We start from the raw sequence: 19,048 nt of genomic DNA on the forward strand, positions 1-19,048 counted from the left end.
AAAAATCTTCCTTACAGCCAGTCTAAAATTCAAACCACTACCCCTTGTTCCATTGCTGCAGGCCCAATTAAAAAATCTGTCTCTGTCTCTCTTAAAAGCCCCTTTATTTATTATTGAAATACTGCAGTAAGGTCTCCCTGGAACCTTCTCTTCTCCAGACTGAACAACCTTGACTTTCTTGATGTTTCTTCATATAAGAGGAGCTTCCTCCCTCATCATTTTTGTGCATGTCCCCTGGACCCCCTCCAACAGATCCATGCCTTTCCTGTGCTGAGTATTCAGGAGCTGGATGCATTTCCCCAGGTGGGATCTCACCAGAGCAGAGTAGACAGGCAGAATCACTGCCCTTGACCTGCTGGCCACACTGATTTTTGTATCCCAGGCTATATTTGCCTTCTGGGCTGTGAGCCACAACCTGCCACATCACAATTTTTCATGTGCAAGTACCTTTAACAGATTTGTCACCAGTGTCTGTGGGGGCATTGAGATGATGACCACTACCCTGTGGATCCAACCCATTCCTCACCCATGAAACAGTCCACCCATCAAATCCCTATTTCATCAATTTACAGAGAACAATGCTGTAGGTCCAGAGAGGTGACATCCATAGACCTTCTCTGTGCACTGGTGGAGTCATTCTATCCTATGAAGCCACTAGTTTGGTCAGGCAGGACTTGCCCTTGGTGAAGCTGTTCTGGCTGTCCTGAATCACCTCCCTGTTCTCCACGTGCCTTAGCACAGCTTTTGGAAAATAAAGGGGCAAGGAAAAAAAAAACAACTTAGAAGAATTTTGAGCTGAAAAGCAGATGATAAGGAAAAACCTGAAAAATTATTAATTTCTAAGTTTGTTTTTTTTTTTTTTTAGCTGTTTCTAACTACTCCAAGCAATACAGCAACTAGGAGAAATGTGGTGTTGTTTCCTATAGAATGATAACAATCCTTAATGCTGGGTATTAGAGAAAAGGGAATATGAAGCAGAAATAAGCCTTGCCATTGTATACAATGTACCTTCTATGTGTCTATTTCTGTTCTGTAACTGAACACAAATTCAGACATAGTAGTTCAAGAAAGCTTCAAAAGTCAGGTAGTGGAAAGCTGCTTTTACAAAACGGATCTAGAAAGATTCTTCTTTTTGGCCTCATAAGTATATTTAAAAGTTCAGAAAGGTAGTATCTCTCATATTAATGTCCCCTTTGGTGTAGAGGATCAGGTGACAAGAGGTGTAATTTGCTGTGAAGCCAAGCTCTGTGCTGTATCCTGAGCTCTGCCGTCAGAAGAATCCCACTAACATGGCACACAATTGCTGTTGCACAGTGCTGCTGCATGTGGGTTTACTGAGCCAAGACAAAATCACTGAAACTTAAAATCAAGCAAGTTTTGCAAAGTAGATATAATTTTATAGTAAAAAGGATAAATAAACATTACCAAACTTTATCAGTGAAAGATAAAGTGAAAGTGTCATCAGCATCTGCAATGCTAGGATCACAAAGACTTTATTAATTTAAAAGATATGCTTTAATCTGGAAAAAATTCCACAGCCTGAGTCAAGGAGGAGAAGCATGACAGGAGAATGAGGATGTATTTTGATATGATCAACAAAACTTCAGGTCTAGGAATTCAGGGTTTGTGAATTTCCCTTTCTCTTGTAATGTGCCTTTTTTTCTTTGAGCTCTTTGGTGGACTTGCTTGTATGTAAGCTTAGAAAGAGCATGATAGTGAATCCCCCTTTGTTCAATTATCTTTCAGATACATGCGCTTTTAATTTCTTTTGTGTTAAGCAGTTAACTGAGGAAAGAATTATACTGAAAAAGTTCTCAGTTGAGATAACCACATGCTTGTTTTGCAGGTACACCTGGTATTAAAGTTCTTATGCCTGCACTTTCTCCAACAATGGAAGAAGGAAACATCGTGAAATGGTTAAAAAAGGAAGGTAAGATAGCATTTTCTGTGGTCACATTTCTTTGTAATTTTTCAGCAATGTAAATCTACTCTGTAAAAATAAGATAATTCTTAATAAAGAAGACAAAAATAAGAGAAATAAAAAATAAAATAAGATAATTCTTCCTGGTTATAGATCAGTATAGTGATCAATAGTATAAATCAGTATTTTGAAGCAAAGTATTTGGTGTGGGGATGCTGTCATCATACCTGCTTTGAAATTGTTCATTCTTGAAATGTTTTTTTTGCTTCATTGTCTTCCAAAAGGTTGCATTGGTCATATTTTTGAAAAATTTCCATTAGGCTCCTCCAGGGTTTGAGTGTGTGTGTGCTGTTTTTAATTCCCAGTTTTGTCATGCTGCTCAGTAGCTTTGGAAGTCTGAGAGCCATTGACTTTGGGGAGGGTCTCTTTCATTATTCTGCTGTGTTATGGAATACCATGAAAGATATGCTATTTTTGGAATATCTTTTCTAATATCTTAATTATAGTCTACAGTTGAAACTGAGAAAAATTTAAATTCCTTTCATAACCCTAATACCAAATGGGGAAATTTTTTCCTAAAAGAACCCAAACTGAAAACCAAACTCCTCATCCAAAAAAAGCCTGAACTCTGTGCTCTGACAACTATGTGCTTCTGCTAAAATATTTTGGAACAACTGGATAAAAAGTCTGTATAAAAGTCAAGTTTTGCCTTCATGTAGGTTGTATGTAAATGAAAAATGATCTGTAGAAGAATCAGCTGTTCCTGTTCTGTCAGGAGACCTTTGTCCTGTTTACTCCTGTCCTGTCCCTTCTTCAATTTAATATTAAACCTGAATTTTGACTGTAGATTTGGATTCCAGATAGGTATTGTTCATTGTGCATTGTAGGCTTTTGGATAGCAGTAGGAATGTATTTTGTTCACAGGCATTTTTAGATTTCCTGAAAAGATGAATACATCTGGAGAAAAAAAATATGTTAAAGCTTATTATCTTTGACAGACACAATTTGGATAGCTAAACGTGTTTTGACTATTGTGCCTAGATAAACCTTTTCCTTTGGCTTATCCTTGGAAGTGTTGATACAGCTCCCATTGTTGTGTTACTGGAGAGCTTTGCTTTCCTGCATTTCGAATACATTTTGAGAGGTGGCTGGAAGACAGCTTCTTGCTCCGGTAGTGGACTTGGCCTTTTGCTCATGAAACTTTTAGTAAGAATTTTGCAGAATTTACTGGGAACAATTCAGAAGTTTATGTCAATAAAAAAAATTGCACCAGTGTTCTTGAAAATTGAAGCTTTAGTTAATAAAGTCCAAGATGATGCAGAGAGGAAAGAATGATCCAAAGTCCTTTTTATATTTGTTAGTTGTCAATAGCTGTAAAATTTAAATATCAACAGTAACCTGTTTTGCAGTAATTATAGCATTCAAAATTGCAAGAGAAAGCAAAGAGAGCATGGTAGGAGTTGAAGTAGATTCCAGTTTGCTCCCAGCATGAATGAGTCCACTTTTCTCATAAAAAAAGTGTTACAATGTAAAAGCTGTACAATTTTTTTCTCAGTCTTTCCACTAGCCTTCCACCCTAATACAAAAGAAATAAAAGCTTCACACCTATTTTAATTAAATTACAACCAAGTCTTAATTGATATTAGACTTTGAAGAAAACGATGTTAGTATTTTTATTGCTCGATTTTCTATTTAGAAAGAAGACCAAACCCAAATAGAGTATTTTGTCTTATTGGCCACATCTATGACCATAATTAATTCCTATCAATACTTTTGTTTCCTGTAACAGTCTGGAGAATAAACATAAAGACAATATTAAGATGAATTTTGAAGAAAATAGTGAAGCGATTTAATGTTTACACACCTCTCTGTAAGGAATGCTCTTAACTACTTAATTCTCTAGAGCGTTTGCCATGTGAAAGCAGTGTTAATGCTTAATATGGATGTTTGACAATCTCATGTCCAAGAAAATAAATATTTTTAAGCAGTTGACAGAAGCAAGCTTGCATACGAAATGTTTTTCCCACTGTATAACCAGAAGGGGTCAGTATAATACTATGTTGATAGTCTTTCTGTTCTTTGTGTAAGTCTCAAATGTATTCATCTCATGGTTTCACAGGATGGACAGATAATTTCACTACTACAGAAGGGAAGGTACTGAATTTAATTGATAGCTTTACTTTTCCTTCTCATGGTTAATGCAGTTTCATGTTGATTCCTGTGGGTAATAAAGTCATTCTCACAATGATAAAACTATGTTTCTAAAAACTTGTATTTATTATGTATGAATTTAATGTTGATGAAAGCTGGTAGACTGACAGCCCAGGAGACCAAAATCCTCTTGTTAATGTGGGCAGAAAACAGAAGATACAACAGTGCTGGCAGCATCCACATGCAGTGTAACTCTGCCACCTTTTGAGACATCAGCTCCAGGGACTTCAGTATCTGTGTTCAGTCAACTCTGATTTTATGCTCAACATTAAGAAATGCTGTTTGTATCTTGTGATTTGGATACTTGTCTGTCAGTAATTGAACAGAGCACCAAGGCTATTGGATGCCAATTGGATCTCCTGGAAGGAAACTCTGCTTCAGTAGAGATCCTAACCATTCAGCTTAGCTATGGGAATTTAATAATTAAAACCAAATAAAAAAACAAATGAAGAAACAAAAAAAAAAAACCCAAAAACAAATAAACAGAAAACCTGAACCCCACACAAAATTTTTCAAGGGTATTATATAGATAATTTCAGAGAGCTTTGGTTCAGGCAACTTTTGTTGCAAATACTGCTTGGTTTAAAGTGTAAAAGCAAAGGTATGGTTTGCAAAAGTGTTCTTTCAAATCCTAATTATTGGGGAAGCTGATTTGTAATTGACATCAACCTGGACATTGATTAGGAGCTATCACAAATATTGTAATCTCTAATGAAAGTAACTGTGATCCTATCTATTGCACTTGGGTACTGAAACAGGCCCAGGACTTGAATGCTGCACTGAAGTGAATTCTTACACTGCATTTATTCAATTGCCTTTCAATTTTGTGGTAACTTTGTCTGCAGCAATGAAAGGAAAATTTAAAAAAAGGTAGTGGAAAAGTGGTCTATCCAGTCCTCTGAAGATTCCTTGCCCTCCCTGTGCAAGATGTAGTTTTCTGGGAACATCTTCAGGTACCCAAGTTGAGGTGTGACATGTGACAAACACATGATGAAGGTATTTGCTTGGCTGGCTCACCCTGCTGGAGGTACTGCTGTTGGTCTCTGAGCACTGAGATTTCTTTTTAATGGTGCAGAACACTTAGAGTCGGATGGCAGATTAAGATACAGAGTTAACCTCCTTTCTGCTTGCCAGTCTTAGCTCTGTAAATTGCAGAATTTGCCCAACAATTTGATTTCTTAACAACTAAGAAGTACTTGCCTAATGATCTGATATATGGCCTACTTGAATTAATGATCCAGTGAAATTAAAACACTTATAGAGCCTAGAGTTTTGACTTCCTCTTATAAACTGTTCATGCTCTAGTTATTGCAAAGTGGAATGTGGCTGTTAGATTATTACATTAAAAAGATGAAGTATATTTCTCTACCAATTTCTGTAATAGGAACATTTATGACTTATAAAACTATGTAGGTAACTGAGCTTTTGATGTTTTTATTCAACACAAATGAGGTACAACACCTCATTTTCCCTTTCTAATTCATGTAGTCCTGAAACAGGAGATGTTTTTTGTATTGTTGTGTTTTTTATATTTATATATTTTTTTAAAATATTTTTATATTTTTGTTTTTTATGGTGTTGTCTCTTACCTAAATGTAGGTGGTAACCTGCATTAGGTTTTAATTCTGCTCCTTAAGCACAACGGAGTGATATCTGTAGTTCAGCTAAATGCTTAGACAGGTAATGCTGTTGCAGCATTTCTGGTAATGGGGAAATATGAGAATTTTACTTTATGTGAAATTGTAGGCATTTTTAGGCTTGGATGTCTCTCTAAGGAAAAAAAGCTGTATTTTGTTGGAAGGCAAAACATTCAACTACCTAACAGTTTTTAATGTAATTTCAGTTTTAATGTTGGACATCTAGTCAGTATTGATTTGTTAAAATAATCCAGACACATAATATCTTTATCATCTGCTAGCAGATACAGATATTCTTCAAAAACAGAGGAAGAGTATGCTTCAGAATTAATCTTGGATTTGTGTAATGTAGCAAAAGCAATTTCTAGCACTTGTGCATATTTTTATTTCACAAAGTGTGAATGAATGCTTGAAAAGACCTTTCTGAACTATATAGGAGATTAAGCAAGCTTGCAGCTGTGCTTTCCCAAAGACATTAAAATTCCTGAGGTTTATTTGAATTTCTCTAATAGCGTAGACACCAGTTACTGAACTATGATACCATTGTCCTAAGCAGTTTTAGATAGCTTGCTCTGACTGGTGGCTAGCAGTGAGTATGGAAGGCTCAGTATTTTATTCATGGCAGTGCTACTGAGTATGGGGTTCTGAAAATAAATTTTGGGGTGATGATTACTTATTGAAAAGATTGTACTTCCCCTTGGAAAGTCTGCTGAAAACATCAGTACTGGAAACATGTCAGTGTTCTGTCACAGCAGCTTGTGATTCTTGAATCTTGGTGATTTTATTTGGAAAGGAAAGATACAATATGATAAGTAATGATGGGGGATCTACTAGCTATAAAATTTATTAAGGAATACAAAATAACTGTATTCTATGGTGAATATCTATCTTCCATTGTTGAACAAATCTGAAAGGAAGTTTAGGGTAAGTATTCTCAAGTTCTGTTGTATTTTGCAGGTGACACAGTGAATGTTGGAGATGCATTGTGTGAAATTGAAACGGACAAAGCAGTGGTTACCATGGAATCAAGTGATGATGGCATATTGGCTAAAATACTGGTAGGAATCCTGCATTTCTCAGTAGGGTGTTATAACTTCAGACTGTTGTTTAGCATATTGCCTCAAAAACTAGTTTAGATAGCTGAATTTCTGCTCAGCCTTCAGAAAAATGCACTTGCTTGTATTCCTGGGGAGAAATAATTGCCCCATTTGTGCCACGTGTGTACCAAACTACTGGTACATGGTACATGATTCTGTATATATTTAATGGATTTTCACTTAAGCTGTTGTTTTGTATGTTTTACACCTGGTCAATTATGTCCAGGAAATGTTGTAGCTTATGACACCTTTTAGTCTGAGTTATAGGAAAACAGTTAACAATCAGTTGGAATCTGGAATTTTGGGTGGTACTTTACCACAGGATGTGTCATCTCTCTGCTAGGTTGTCTTGTGCTAGTCATTCAAGGTGGCATGTTATACAACATGGGCTGACCCAGAGAACAGTTCTTGGAGTTAATAATTTCCTCTATCAAAATTAGTTTGATTAAGCTTAATAGAAAGAACAAGAACTGGGATGAGTAGGAAATTTTCTGAAGCAGTCTCAGCTGGTGGTGTCTTGCAGCTGTTTCTTCTCTCCCTCCACAATAATTAAACAACATGGTGAATTGCAAGAATTTGGGAAAAAATGAATAAAAATGAGAGATGAGTACTTTCAGTAAATACTATGTCATTTGGTTAGGGAGGTCTCATCTAGGGCACATCTACCCATGAGGTGTGGATCACATAATCATACAAATTGGGCATGCTGGTATTAATTGCAGTCCAGCTACTTAGGAAACAGCAGAATGGGAACAGGTACAAACTGGTTCCTGGAACCATGAGAAAATTCTACCCTATGCTCAGTCAGACATTTGTTTGGGCTACTATTACAAAAGCTTTTTGGATTGGTGTATTAGACTTCCTATCTCTGTTACAGCTGCCTTTTCTTACATCAGCATGTATTTGCACAGTTATCCTTTGCAAAAACAGAAAAGGGAGAGTAGTTTGCTCTGTGGCAGCATTTGAAAAGCAATGTTCTGTTTGGTATCTTCCTTTTTTGTATAAGCAAAGGCAACATCCTTTGCAAAAGTGAAAGTCTTGGGATAGATGGGGGGCTGGGGTAGGGAGGAGAGGGGATGAAAGATAGAACTCAGCTGGAAATGAAGTCTATTAGGGCTTACAAAAACTCATTAGTCTTCAATTCTACAGGATAACTTGGATTTAAGCACAACTGTATATAGAGTTTTTAAAATATTTTTCCTTCTTTTAATTGTGTTGCTAAATTGGTGTTCAACTATGGAACAACACATTTAATAGGTTTCAGAGGATATGTTCTGCCATGCCAGGATGAAATCTCACATCAGACATATTTTTCAATCTGTGTTTAGTCTCCATGTAGTTATTTAAATAATTGCTGGGCAATGCTTTCACTATTTTTAAATCTCTCTTCAGTTTTGAATGTTTCTGATAATCAGTTCGCCTCTGCATTTGCAGACACTGCTTTGTTAGATAGTGTGAGGGGGAGATATGGGGATTCTCTCTGTCAAAAGTATTAAAGAATTAATCCTAGAGAGATTAAACTGAAATTTGCTTAGTTTCTTTAATAGTAATTCATTATGGCTACAAGTAACGTTAGTATTTCAGAAGCTGTGGGAGTTTTTTGTTTCCTGTCTTGTATTTCAAATGCATTGCAAATTTCAAAATTTCTCTGTGTATTGCTCTTGTGGCACATTTTTGATAGATCAAAGCCAGACTCTCCAGCAGCTAGATGATATCAGTGTCATGGAGCAGTGACATTCAGCCTTAGTTATATCTATATGATCCAGTAACAATCCAATGCCAAGAGCTGAACCTGAGAAGGAGATAGCAGGAGGTAGAAAATAACTATAACATCTTTCAGAATAAGGGAAGAGAGACAGCTTTGTTGGGGTAACACGAACAGATCATTATGCAAACCCAATTTTTAATGGATTCTTTTAATCCTTGAAATCTAGAAATGGTGGGCCTAAGAGTTAGAGTACATGATGGACAGGCTTTTGTTCCAGTCTCCTAAAAAGTACAGAGAAAACCTGATGTTTCAGAAACTAAAATAATAAGAGAGCAATAAGGTCAGAAATTTTCAGACTTTTTTTTTTTTCTAGTGTGTGATCCTTGGTTGTCTTTCTGCACTATCTGGTGGACATTTCTGCTCTGTATTAAGTGTTCAGTAGATATTTGTGTAAGGCTTATAGAATGAGCTATGTCAGGTTTGTGGATGGGGTGATGATTACTTACTGAAAAGATTGTGCTTCCAAGGGCCACTCAGAAGTTTCACATGTGATGTAGTTAATGGGAATTTAAAAATGTTTTGTGCCTCTGAGCTATCATCTGGCTGGATTTCACTCACTTCCTAAAGAAATGAGACAAAAGTGTGTGCCTTTGATGCCAGCTACAATTCTGAACCATCTTGACCGAGTTCAGAATGGCAAACTTGAGTCAGATGAGCATGCTGTCTGCTTAATGCTTTGGGTTTTGCATTTAAGGATAAGAGGTTCATCAGGTTAAATTAATTCAACTTCTGTAACTCTTCTTGGTTTTTCTTGACTGTAGAATCTATGTATGGTTTAGGAAGAGCAGTCTAACAGTAGAATAGAAACTCGTGCATATATATTTCTTCTCTGTCTGAATAGTTCTTTTAATGATCACATCTGATTCAGTGTAAAATGCAATAAAAGATTAAATAACTGAATGAAATATTAGAAGGGTAATTTCAGAATGATGACTATTCTTGCAGTAGAGTTGCATCTTAAATGAACACTGATTTTTTTTTTTTTTTCTTAAAATATGGTTCAATTTGGAACAAAACAGATGATGAATGATTGTTTTAGAACTGTAATTAATTGTTGAGGAATAGACTTAGAGCAGGTAGTGGGTGTGCAGCTGCAGGTTTTTCCCTGGGTGGGGGTGTGGTGGGAGCACCAGAAAAGGGGCCTTGACCTGATGCTGACCCTTTGCACAGCAGAGGGCACAGGGACCTGTGGCAGTGGCCAAGTGACTGGACACTGGGACACAGCAGGAGCCAAGGACTCAGTAGGAAAACCCCAGACTATTGGCAGCACAGACTGAGGGTATGAAAGCACAGGAATTCCTTTGTTTGTGGTCCTTCCCTAGAGGCACCAGCTTGAGCTGGTTTTGTGCTACTGGGCTACAATTAAAATTGCTTTGGGGATCCAGGTGTCTGAGATTGTGCTTTGGGAAACCCAGGGTCAATCTGGTGAGGAAACCCTGTCTGAATGCGTGGGCAGGGTGTGCAGGGAGCCACATGAGGCACCCATGGGGTTACTGGAGCCTCCCACTGTAAAGGGGCTCTGGCCCCCCCTTCACGTGCTGGGACTGTGGCTGCCAGGGTTGCTCCTGGATGGTCAGACAGGAAAGTTTCCCTAACATTAGTATCTGTTACCATTTTCTCATTCATGACCTAAATGAGAATTGGTATGGAAACTACTTTGTATAAAAGTTCCACTGCAGAATGAGCCAGCATAAGTTCAGTCTCTTTTTCTTTCCAGTGGAGGAAATAAACATTTCAGTATCTATTTGTTAGTGACTAAAGCACTATGCTGCAGTGGCAAAAGCCCCAAGGGAATTTTACTTCTCTGTTTGCTTTATCTCCAATTTTTTCTCCTTGTCATGGTCACCTGTGCTTTGTTGGTTTGGTAGCAAAGCTAGGATTCTTTTGACTCTTCTTGGCTACATAGAATCATTAAATGTTTTGGCTTGTAAGGGTCCTTAAAAATCATCTTGTGCCAGGGATGCCATTCACTAAATTAGGTTGTGCAGGGCCCCATCCAACCCGGCCCTGAATGCTTCCAGGAATAGGTCATCCACCACCCTTATAGGCAACCTGTTCCAGTGCTTTTCCACCTTTGAGTAAAGCATTTTTTTCTAATCTAAACCTGCCCTCTCTGATTGTAAAACCATTGCCCCTTGTCCTGCCTGTATAAAAAGGCCCTCTCCCTCCCTTTTACAAGACCCTCTTAAGCACTGGAAGGTTGCTCGAATGTCTCTCCAAAGCCTTCTCTTCTCCAGGCTCAGCAGCCCCATCTCCCTCAGCCTGTCTTTGTAGGAGAGGTGCTTCAGCCCTCCGGTCATCTTTGTGCCCCTCCTCTGGACCCACTCTGAACAGGTCCATGTCTTGTTGAGGAACCCAGACCTGGAAAAAGCACTCCAGGTGGGGTCTCACAAAAGTGGAGTAGAGGGGCAGAATCATCTCCCTTGCTCTGCTGGCCACAATCCCATGTTTGTCTCATCCCAGCACCCTAAAGTCCTTCTATTTATTTCAGCTCTTTCCACATCTGAGATTCTAGGGTTCATTGAGGTTTATGTAGAGGTTTTCTTATTGTGAGTAAAGAAAATGTAGTAGTGACTCAAAAATCCAGGAGATGAAAAGTTAAGCAGAATTGTAATAATTTTTCTTTTTCTATTCTAGTTCTGAGCTGCAAAGGCTGTGTGTATAAAAAGTTACTTTGATTTCTGAGTGCTAACTTTAGGTGTATGGGATTTGTGGCATAATGGATTGTTCCTCTCCTTATCATAGCAATTATAATTAATTTCAGTCTTGAAATATCTTATTAATAGTAGCAATAAAATGGGATATATCTTACTGATGAATTGTCATTAATATGCCTGAAACTTTGATGTCTACTGGTTTTAGTCATATCAGAGCAGACAGTGTAATATGTAACTTAATGTTCTTAATTTAGGTGGAAGAAGGAAGCAAAAATGTTCGCTTGGGTTCACTCATTGGTCTGCTGGTAGAGGAAGGCCAGGACTGGAAGCAAGTTGAAATACCAGCTGATGCTGGAAGTCCATCTTCTGTGGCTCCACCAGCACCTGCACCTGCCTCAGCTCCTGCAGCCCCTTCAGTTTCAGCTCCTCCTCAACTGCAACATCAACCTGGGAAATTGCAGTAAGTTTCTGTGTTTGTTATGAAATGGAACTCTTCATTAGATCAGTAGAACTGAACCAAGAAATATTTTTTGTCACTTTTTACCTTGATGTAGGCTGTTTTTTGAGAGTATTTCAGTATGAGTGAGGTGATAAACCTTGCAGGCCTAGACTATGTCTTTGCTCATAAGCCCAGTAAGTCAATTCAAACAGCATAATGTTATTAGAATTAAATGTACTTATATTCTGTCCTGCAATTAAATTATGAAGGATACTAAGCTTAGAGTTGGAAAGAAGTTGTGCTAATACAGGATGGACAGTAGTGTTTATGTGTCAGATGCCAGATGTACCTGTGACTTGTTTTCTATTTGTTTGAGGAGAAAAAAATAAAGAAATGGCACACTCCAAAGTCCTTACAAGCTCTTTCATTTTCGATATTAGAAAAAAATTATTCTAATATTTTCATAACAGTGGAGTGCAAAAAACTTAAACCAGTCAGTTTATGTGCTCTTTGTTAGTTTGGTTTGGATCTGTTGGTATTCTAAGCATTGCAAACACCTTGGAGGAGGGGTCAGCTCCAGAGTGTTAGTCAGGTAGCAATAATGCATAATCACTTTGTGTCCCAGGATATATCTTGTTTGGAGGTATCACTTGTTATTTGTGCTTATTTTTTTTCCCCCCAAACCTCATTATCTTTTCTGTCTGCTGGTTTGCTGTGTTCTAAATGCTGCCAGCATTTAGGCTTCCCTCATGCAAGTGGATGGCAGCTGAGGTCATTGCCCAGGCATTACCTGCAGCAGGAGGATGATCCACAAAAGGATCCTTGAAAGGATTATGTCTTTCATTTTAGTACCAAAGAACAGAAGTGCTGTTTCACTGCAACTGTTAGAGATGTATCAGCATGTTTGGAACCAAATGATCACTTATGACATGGGGTTTTTTTGGCAAGGGCTTAATGGACCATTCTTAAAATTCAATGAGCTGCAAATATAATCTCCTTTGGGAAATAATGAATAGGGGATTTTTGTGGAAAGACTTGAAACCAAGTATTTATTCTTTTATGAGTGTGTTGTTGCTTTGTATCTAAGAATTCTAAAATATTTTCTCTAGATGTTGGCTTTTCTCTTCATTTCAGAAAGTAAATAATATTAAGATGCACTAGGTACTTTGTACCAGTGTGCTGTGCTTTGTAGTTGACCAGAGAGAAATGTAGTTTCTCGTGATGTGCATTAATGAAATAAGTTAATCTTGCAATTTAAATAATTTAAATTTTCCCCTTCATTTCTTTAGGGTTCGCTTAAGTCCTGCAGCTCGTAACATTCTGGAGACACATGGACTAGATCCAAGCAATGTTACACCTACTGGGCCTCGAGGAATCTTCACTAAAGAGTATGTAGAGAATTTGGTAAACCTACAACTTTTGATATTAGACTAACCTCCATTAGATTAAAGTTTGCTTATTAAAAAAGCCATGTCTTTTTTCCATTTTTTGCTGTGGATGGGTATAGTTAAATTTGAAAAATCTGTTGAAAAGATAGGGAGAATGAGTTAGGCAGTATTTGAAGGAGGCCTTAATTAGAAAAAAACAGAACGCATATTTGTATTTTTTAAGTCCCATCTTAGCTGTGTGGTACTGCTGTCACATTTCCTGCAGCTCAGCCTAATGGTGCCTATTGCCTCCTAAGCACCACTATAAGCTACCACTGTGGATCTCAAGAATTTTACTTCCCAAGATGCATACAGAGCCCAAATAAAAAACAGTTTTCTGGTATTTTCTTCAACTCCTTTTCTTCAGGGAGTTCAGATCTTTTGCTTTTTTTCCTGTAGTTCTGTTCTGTAATCTGTCAGAATTTTAATTTTTTTCCTATTTTTATTAGGCTGGGGAGAGCAATGAAGTGTAATGATAAGAAATTCCAGAATTGTGTTTTTCTCCCATTTTTCTTTCCTCTCTATGATTTAAAGAATGTTTGTTTACCAAGCTATGGTTTGTTATGAACTAGTAGTTTTTTATACCCTTTTGAGTATTGCAATATAATGATTGGCACTCAAGCCTTTGAGTGAGAAAGTTGAGTATAAAAAATGTGGTAGATTCGGTGCATTTAGCCTTGAAATGATGCATTCTCTTCACATGAGTATGTATGTTATTGGAAGTGAGGATTTTGGCAGAAATAAATAATTTTGTTCTCAGTAAAATTATTTCTTTTGACAAGTACCATCATTCACTTACACAGACTTTGCTGGCTACTGTTATTTTAGTTCCATTCAGAGACAACCAGGACCAGGTCAGTGTAACTTGGAGCTGGAGCCAGAAGAGTGGCAGACAGTTTTTCAAAGCTTTTTTTTCCTTATGACCTTTGGCTGAGTTGAGATGTAATAAGGAATTGAATAGGTAGAATATGCTATGTAACAGCAAATCATCAGAGAGAGTTCTTCCTTAATTATGTAAGTGTAATGGTAATTTATGGTGTGTAATGAGGCTATGGCAGGTGGAAACCCTCTAGGACTTTGAGCTAACAAATTAACACTTCCTAGCTGTCATGGAGATCTAGCAAAGATTTTTCTGTAGTTATGACAATTGTCTAGCAAAATAATTTATTTTTAAAACTGGTTTTTTTCATGCAAAAGATTTGACTATGAAATGTCAGCTGAAGATGAACAATGTCTGGGGCTTTTTAACCATTCTTTTGAAATGGGGTTAATCTTTCAGATGCCTACAGACTATTATTATATTCAGTTTGAAATGAAATTTGCAGATTTTTATAGAGAGCTGCTGCAGATATTCAGGGAAATATTTCCTTTGCTGCACTCACCAGACTACAATAAAGAAAGATAGCGAGTTATGTAAGCAAGCAAGATTCTTTCCCTCAACTTTCTATCTTTAAATTCAGTTCACTGTAAAACTTGCAGCAGCAGTTGGAACTTCCACTCTACTGGTGTTCTCTGTCATGACTTTCTCCCTCAGTAGGCCAATACTTTATTTTATTTATCTGGATACTTTTATTTATTGATATTTCTCTTATGTGTCTGTTCAAGGTTGAATTACTGTTGTTTTTTTCCTGCCTGTTTTGTTGTTGGTTTTGTGTGTGTTTTTTTTTTAAGGAGCGGCAGGGTTTTTTTTTCTTTGTTATTTCTAAGTAATATCCTCTTATTTCACTTAATATAATTTTCTTCCAAAACGTCCTAGAAATGTCCTAGAAAATTGGTGTGCCAGTACAAAGTAACTCAAATATTCTGTCTAAGATTGTACCATGTTTCTACTCATCAGCTCAGACACTGTTTGGGAGGGCTATATTAAAATGGATTGTTTCAGCCACCACTGCCCTTTCCCATTTTGTTTCATAGTGGTCTAGGGATTTATAAATGCAGCCATGAAAAGGCTGGCTATTGAGAACTGTGTTTTTCTGAAGCCCTGTTGCTCCCAGCTGTTAAGTCAGTGTGTCTTGGGATCTCTGAGCTGCTCAGGCATTTTCAGCTTGCAGAGAACGCATAGCACACCCATGGAGTGCTGTTTTTCTGGAGATGAAATTCATGTGCATGTATGGAGTATGAACTGACTCTGGGATCTCTGCTGTGTGCAATTTGTTAGCTGCTATGTGGGAGGAATGAGTTCCTTCTACAATGATAGTGCAGTAGCTGTGATACCTGGAAGTTTCTGATGTGCTCTGAATCTTTTCTAACCATTTGCCTTCTTGCAGGGAATCTATGAATGAGTAAACAGGTGTAAACATGTGGAAAGGGAATCTGAAATATATGAAAGGGGTTGGGTGCAATTTAGTAACAGTAACTGCACCACAGGAAGCTTGTGTCAATCTAGGCATCTCTTGTTGCACTGTTGGATCCTCGGTGATCCTTAGGTGTCTGGGTAACCTAACTTGTATCAAGAAAAGTATTTTGAACACAAAATACTCAGTTTGCTTTCACCATTCTTTGGGTTTTGGGTAACATGAAGTAAAAAGACTACATGCTTCTGTACTAGTGGTAAACTGAAGTGTAACAAAGTTGCCAGAATTTGCATATTTCTAATAATAACAGTTTGGTAAGACATATTTTTGTTTAAGAAATGTTTAATAAACATTCGTATCTTTTCTGCAAAGTAGGCTGCTCTTTCATGTTTGTTGCCTCTCTTCTCTTCCTCTGTTACTGATCCATGTTGATAGAAGTCTATAGAGTTGTTGGAAAGATGTGACCAACCCTTCCTTTTCCAGTTGTAATAAAATATCTATTTACCTGACTTTAACTTAAAGCTGTTTAATTTTATGTGCTTAGATGACTCTTCTAACTCTGCTTATATTCAGGCTTGCAGTGTTGCAACCATGACAGTCAAAACACTCCTGTACCTCTTTTTCTTAACCAGTTAAATAATTTGGAATTGATGGAGGGATCTCTATTCATATGTATGTATAACGAATACATGTGAACTTTGATTTTTATATACGTGCCTTTTGTACAAGTTAGTTTCAGAAAGTATCGAGTGAATCTTTTAATCTAAAAATAAGCTTAATTTTGGCAATGTTTTCCAATTAACACACTAAAAACCACCAAAACCAGATGGTCTCTCCTATGACTGCCGAGTGCAAGCCCTTAAGAAATTTTTGGTAGCTTCTAAATGTTAACCAAAAAGCTTGTATTATGTCATGCAGTTACTTTTTATGGCTCAAATTGTCATGCTCAGGAATGATTTTCATTCTATCAAATCTAATATTTTTCCCTGATACAGTAGTTGTGTCAAATAATAAACACTTAATTTGAAAACAAATCTTGGCCAGCATATTAATTTGGGAAAACAAGTAACAAGTTTTAATTAGGAAAAAAATTATCTTGTGCTCATTTGCTTTTTTTGTTTTCAATATTGTGTGTTGAAGGTAAGAATAAATTGAAGCAAGTCAGCAATGGTAAGAGGCATTCTGCAGAGGTTGGCAATTTTTAATTCTTGTTTCTGGAGTGCTACTTTTTAGGAGGAATGAAAAATGCATAATGTTCTGAGATTTTGTTCTTTCTATAAAGATTTAATAACAAACTCTTGGCTGTCACTCAAGAATAGTCTCTCAAGCAGTACTGAAATTAGATTGCTTTGTTTAGTATTTATGGCTTGTGTTTCAAAACCTTGGAAATGTTGTAAGGAGTCTGATTTTTAATTTATTTTAATTTCCTCTGCCAATTTGTGCAATTGAACTTTTGTGTACATGCTGTGTCTTGGTGAAATAGTGTGGCCAGCAGGAGCAAGGAGGTCATTCTTCCCCTGTACTGGGCACTGGTGAGGTCACACCTTGAGTATTGCGTCCAGTTCTGGCCCCTCAGTTTAGGAGGGACGTTGAGATGCTTGAGCGTGTCCAAAGGAGAGCAACGAGGCTGGTGAGGGGCTTGGAACACAAGCCATATGAAGAGCGACTGAGGGAGCTGGGGTTGTTCAGCCTGGAGAAAAGGAGACTCAGGGGTGACCTTATCACTCTCTCCAACTTCCTGAAGGGTGACTGTGGTGAGCTGGGGGTCGGTCTCTTTCTCCGGGCAACAACAGACAGAACAAGAGGACACAGTCTCAAAATGCACCAAGGGAGATACAGGCTAGAATTAAGGAGGAAGTTTTTCACATAAAAAGTGGTCAAATACTGGAATCATCTACCCAGGGAGATGGTGGAGTCACCATCCCTCAATGTGTTTAAAAAAAGACTGGATGTGGCACTTGGTGCCATGATCTAGTTGAGGTGTTAGAGCATGGGTTGGACTCAATGATCTTAAAGGTCTCTTCCAACCTAGAAATTCTGTGATTCTGTGAAATGATAGAGATTTGTCTAGGGTATATTATAGAGGCTTCTGTTAGCAGATCTGGAGAATAAAGAGAGATCTACAATTGGCAGGGATGGTGGAAATGCAGTTATTGCTGTTCAGCCTCATAGGTGCTGGTTTTTAGTTTGTTGCTTTATGAATGCAGTGCACCTGGAGCAAGACACAGCGTCATGGCTTGGAGATAGGAATCTCTCCTTTCTCTCATACTGTGCCCACAACAGGAAAATTTTGTCTTGGTAGCTGTATCAGTAAAAAATCCTTGCAGAACGCTTTGGCTTTGGTTCTCCAGTGTGGTATTAGGAAGTATGGGCCTGTATAACATCTGTGCCTCCCTCTGCAAATTTGCCAGAAAGGTGCAGAGAAATGAGTGATAAATGTATTACTCAATTTTCTCTTAGCACTAAGTAATTACATTAAATTAATATTATTACAAATACAACAGATGAAACAGCTTTTACTTTAGACTTTGTAGCCTGAATAAATGGATTCTTTCATTCAGAAGAATTGTTAGTGCAATTCAGAAATCACTTTGCATGCTTACAGTTAGTGATGATGATTGTTATGCTTCTCTAACACAAATGTTTTCTGTTACTGCATATTCAGGCCCTTTTATTCATAGAAATTAATGAGAATTTACTAAAAAGATACCACAAAGGCAACACAAAATTAATATAATTTAATAATAATCACCTTCTTAATGTTTGGTTTGACAGCAGGAATTTAAATGTACAGAAGTGGCTAATTAAATAGAATAAGTGATGGAATAGAAATACTTAAGTAATTGTTAAGTAGTTTCTTTGTTGTCAGTATTTCACTGTGTTTAATCACCAGGGATGCTCTCAAACTTCTGCAAGAGAAGCAGAAGGGTAAACCCAGTGAATTGAAACCTGTGGTTTCTCCAGCTCCTGCTGCAGTGCCTTCTCCTTCACAAGCAACAGCTGTGACTTCTTATCCAAGGCCAGCAATTCCACCAGTTTCCACACCAGGACAACCTGCTGCACTGGTAACACTTCTGCTAAGATTTCAGCATTGCTACAGCTGAATAGTGCAAAAGCTGCTTCAGTAGCCCTGAGATCTCTAGATCTAGAGACAGGAAGGAAACTAAGGCCACCCAGATGCCAAGCTCAGGGATGTGCAGTTTTTAGTATGTTTCAGTGATTCTAAGGAAATGTAATTAAAACTGTGAAATCCTTGAAATGATGGTCTGCATACTATTTTGTGAAGCTTGCAAATTGAAGTGATGGGAAAATTTATATTGCAGGCCTTGGAGAAACTAGAATGATGATTTATTTTTACTGTACTTGATTTGTTTGCTTTCCTGCAAGATATAAGTGTCCATTAATGAGTTGTCAAGAGGTGAGGAAGGAAAAGTCGTCTTGGTGGTTGCCTTGGAGAGTAATTGTGCAAACTCTAGGACTTACTTAAGTTTCTGAGTTAAATTGAAATGTTAGAAATACCAGAAAATATTTTTTTTTAAAGAATAAATGCCCTTGATGAAATAGACATCAGTGGAAATTGAAAAGCTTTTATGAAAA

General features: G+C 37.5%; 1 protein-coding gene across 1 annotated transcript in view; it reads left to right on the top strand.

The window, feature by feature from the left end:
• Nucleotides 1-19,048, top strand: part of PDHX (pyruvate dehydrogenase complex component X) — a 37,114-nt gene that overhangs the window by 4,466 nt on the left and 13,600 nt on the right. Inside the window, exons 2-6 of the mRNA XM_066552366.1 lie at nucleotides 1,847-1,930; nucleotides 6,727-6,827; nucleotides 11,546-11,751; nucleotides 13,020-13,118; nucleotides 18,345-18,516. Of these exons, the coding sequence (XP_066408463.1) occupies nucleotides 1,847-1,930; nucleotides 6,727-6,827; nucleotides 11,546-11,751; nucleotides 13,020-13,118; nucleotides 18,345-18,516 (662 nt within the window). The remainder of the gene's footprint in view (nucleotides 1-1,846; nucleotides 1,931-6,726; nucleotides 6,828-11,545; nucleotides 11,752-13,019; nucleotides 13,119-18,344; nucleotides 18,517-19,048) is intronic.

This window comes from Molothrus aeneus, chromosome 6 (genome assembly GCF_037042795.1).
Source record: "Molothrus aeneus isolate 106 chromosome 6, BPBGC_Maene_1.0, whole genome shotgun sequence".
In the NCBI taxonomy this organism is placed as follows: Eukaryota; Metazoa; Chordata; class Aves; order Passeriformes; family Icteridae; genus Molothrus; species Molothrus aeneus.